This window comes from Photinus pyralis, unplaced genomic scaffold, assembly GCF_008802855.1.
Source record: "Photinus pyralis isolate 1611_PpyrPB1 unplaced genomic scaffold, Ppyr1.3 Ppyr1.4_LG3a, whole genome shotgun sequence".
NCBI classification, from domain to species: Eukaryota; Metazoa; Arthropoda; class Insecta; order Coleoptera; family Lampyridae; genus Photinus; species Photinus pyralis.
In genome coordinates, this window is record NW_022170509.1 from 9,151,100 (window position 1) to 9,153,966 (window position 2,867).

At 40.8% G+C, this 2,867-nt stretch overlaps 1 protein-coding gene across 1 annotated transcript; it reads left to right on the top strand.

Moving 5' to 3' along the window:
- Positions 1–525: 525 nt before the first annotated feature.
- LOC116165750 (neurofilament light polypeptide-like) lies at positions 526–906 on the top strand. Its single transcript, XM_031480416.1, has one exon. The coding sequence runs from the start codon at positions 526–528 to the stop codon at positions 904–906; it is 381 nt and encodes a 126-aa protein (XP_031336276.1).
- The last annotated feature ends 1,961 nt before the right edge of the window (positions 907–2,867 follow it).

Consider the following 2,867-nt stretch of genomic DNA (forward strand, 5'->3'; position numbering starts at 1 on the left):
CGTTTTCTACCAACTACTGCCCTTCTTTCTGTCTTCTAATCCACGTATGGGGCGGAGGGGGAGGGGGGAGTGGAACTAGTTTTATCCTTCATGGTACTCTAATGAAAGGTCTCAACGAAAGGAATTAATTTCTACCAATCATAGCCCCCCCTCCTCGACCACTTATCGTGATCGGGTATATTCTCAAGAACGGATTGTCAGGAGAGGGTACTGCACAAGAATTGTGCACGATTTATACTTGTTTCTATGGGAACTGATTTTTGTAAAGTAAGCTCTATCTACCCCCCCCCTTACCTACTAGGTAGCATGAGGCTATAACAGCTATAAAAGCAAATTGAACGCACGTGCCAACATTTTACTGGCAGCAGTCCTTCCTTTCTAGGCTAGAGTGGAATATTGAAGGGCGACTGACCCTATATCGATCTCAGCAAGAAGCTAAATACGTCCCTGCGAAATTTCGACGCGTTGAACGAATATATCAAACATTTCATTGTGCATGCGCAAAAACAGTTTTTTAATTTCTGAATGAATGAGAGAGTGAGAGTTAGAGGGACTGAGAATGACAGTGAGAGTGACAGTGAGAGTGAGAGTGAGAGTGATGGTGAGAGTGAGAGTGGGGGTGAGAATGAGACTGAGAGTGAGAGTGAGAGCGAGAGGGAGAGCGAGAATGAGAGTGAGAGTGAAGGTGAGGGTGAAGGCGTCAGAGAGGGCAAGGCCGAGTTCGACGGCACAGGGCGAAGGGAGGGCGAGGGCGTGGACGTGAGCGAAGGCGAGGGCGAGAGCGAAGGCGAGGGCGAGTTCGAGGGCACAGGACGGGGGAGAGGGCGAGGGCAAAAGAGAGTGAGACTTCTAAACAAGAGCAACATTACAAGTACATACCAAATGCAGATATTGTTAAAGCGATAACATCCTCCAAACGCTCTGAAAAACAGAGGAGCGCCGATATTTCATTACCACCCATGTTTTCCAAGCAAAATTCTTCAAAACCTAACCATTCGCCTGTATTTGGCATCCATAAGCTACCATTCGTTTGCAGATAATACGCGTCATCTTCATAAACATTCGGTTCCAGTTTATAAAAACCATGGTCGCAATGGGCTACTTGCAAGGTTTCGTTATTAGCAAAAAATTTGCACAGGTGGCAAGTACTATATACGCCATACATGAGGCGAATACTAATTTTTGAAAAAGATCATTTGTTTTTAAACAAATAGTAAAAACAATTACTGGGAATCCCTTTAAATATGACGTCAGTTGCAAACGCCCTGCCATTGGTGCGACGTCACAACTGTGGTCGCCATATTTGTTTACATTCTTGTGTTCGTAGATCCAGGTTTGTAGAGGTCCGCCCGGCCAGGTTTGTTTTGTGTCTTGTGCGCAAAAAACGATAAAGGGTGCATGTGTGTGTGTGGGTCGGGACATGATAGAGAAAGTTCAAAAAAATTAGTACGAATAGTGTATTTTTAGGTGGACTAAAAATTTTCCACATTTAATCTCTTCAGGCAGCCCTTCACGTACGGACTTCGCTTCGAGCTTTGCCTGTACGAACATTGCCCAACATGAATTCATGCAAAGCTCGAAGCGAAGTGCGTACGGGAAGGGCCGCCTCAAGACGTGCCGTCAGAAAGACATCGATATATTTCACGGTACACAGGAGAAAACGTAAGCAACATTTGGTAATCTTCAGAGTGATTTACATTGATTTCTATTAATAGATAAATATGATTGGCAGCACCTCGTTTTTTTATACCTACCACTCCTTTACTCTACTCGATACCTTTTTTCTTATTTTACTTTTTTCATTACGATCTAAAAGAACTACCTATTGCTGCTGCTTGTTTTTTACTTATTACTCTCGTATTACCATCATTAATCTGCGATTTTTAACGTAACTACACTTGGCGTACTTCGAACAAGGACTGCACGTGAAGGGTAAAAATTGTACTCGTGCAATGCTCGCGAGTATTGCTGTCATGCAAAGCTCGAAGCGAAGTGCGTACGTGAAGGGCCGCCTCAAGCCGTGCCGTCAGAAAGACATCTATATATTTCACGGTACACAGGAGAAAACGTAAGCAACAACAAACGCATACGCTACATCGTCGCATTGAAGTATACATGCAAGTATACCGCCACTGAACTTTTACACAGTTGTGACATCACAACCATGTGCCGGCAAAATCTAGCGTTTAAAATGATTTCCAAGCGCGCGAAAAACTTATCTTTAGATAATTTAAAAGTTTGTGTGTTTAGGATTGTGAAATTTTGCATACTGGTATTTCTTTATGTTCCGCATTGATTTATCACATAAATAAAAAATGTGAAAGTGGCCCATTTTCGACTAGGGTAACCGAACACACATTTTCTCTTATAATTTTGTTCCGCAGTGCCTACAAAAAATTGAATAAAGATTTTACCCAAATTATAATACTATCTTGAATATAATAAGAACCCCTTATTCTAATCAAACATGCTACATCTATTCCCTATCTTATATCTCGCTTGAAAAAAAAACTCAGATTTTTGGGACTTTTTGAAAAATGCGTCATATTTTTTGCAAACTCAATTTGTAACCTCAACTGCATTCGGATCTTCCAATATGGATATATTCACAATAGTTATATAGCTTAGTAACGTACACTACACAAAATTGTAACCGATATAAATGGCAAACCTAATGAAGATTCACAAAATGCGTCTCATGCAATGAGTTTTCTACAAACATTGATGATGATACAGGAAATATTATCTTGAGAGATGAAGGTAACATAATGCATATGTAAAATAAAAATCGGTTCATTTCAATATTTAATATTTGATCTGATGGGTGAAATGGGGCTATCGAGGAAATTCCAGTGATATTATTGAAT

Coding starts and splice junctions, on each gene's coding strand:
- LOC116165750 (XM_031480416.1), top strand. CDS start 526: ATGAATGAGAGAGTGAGAGTTAGAGGGACTGAGAATGACAGTGAGAGT.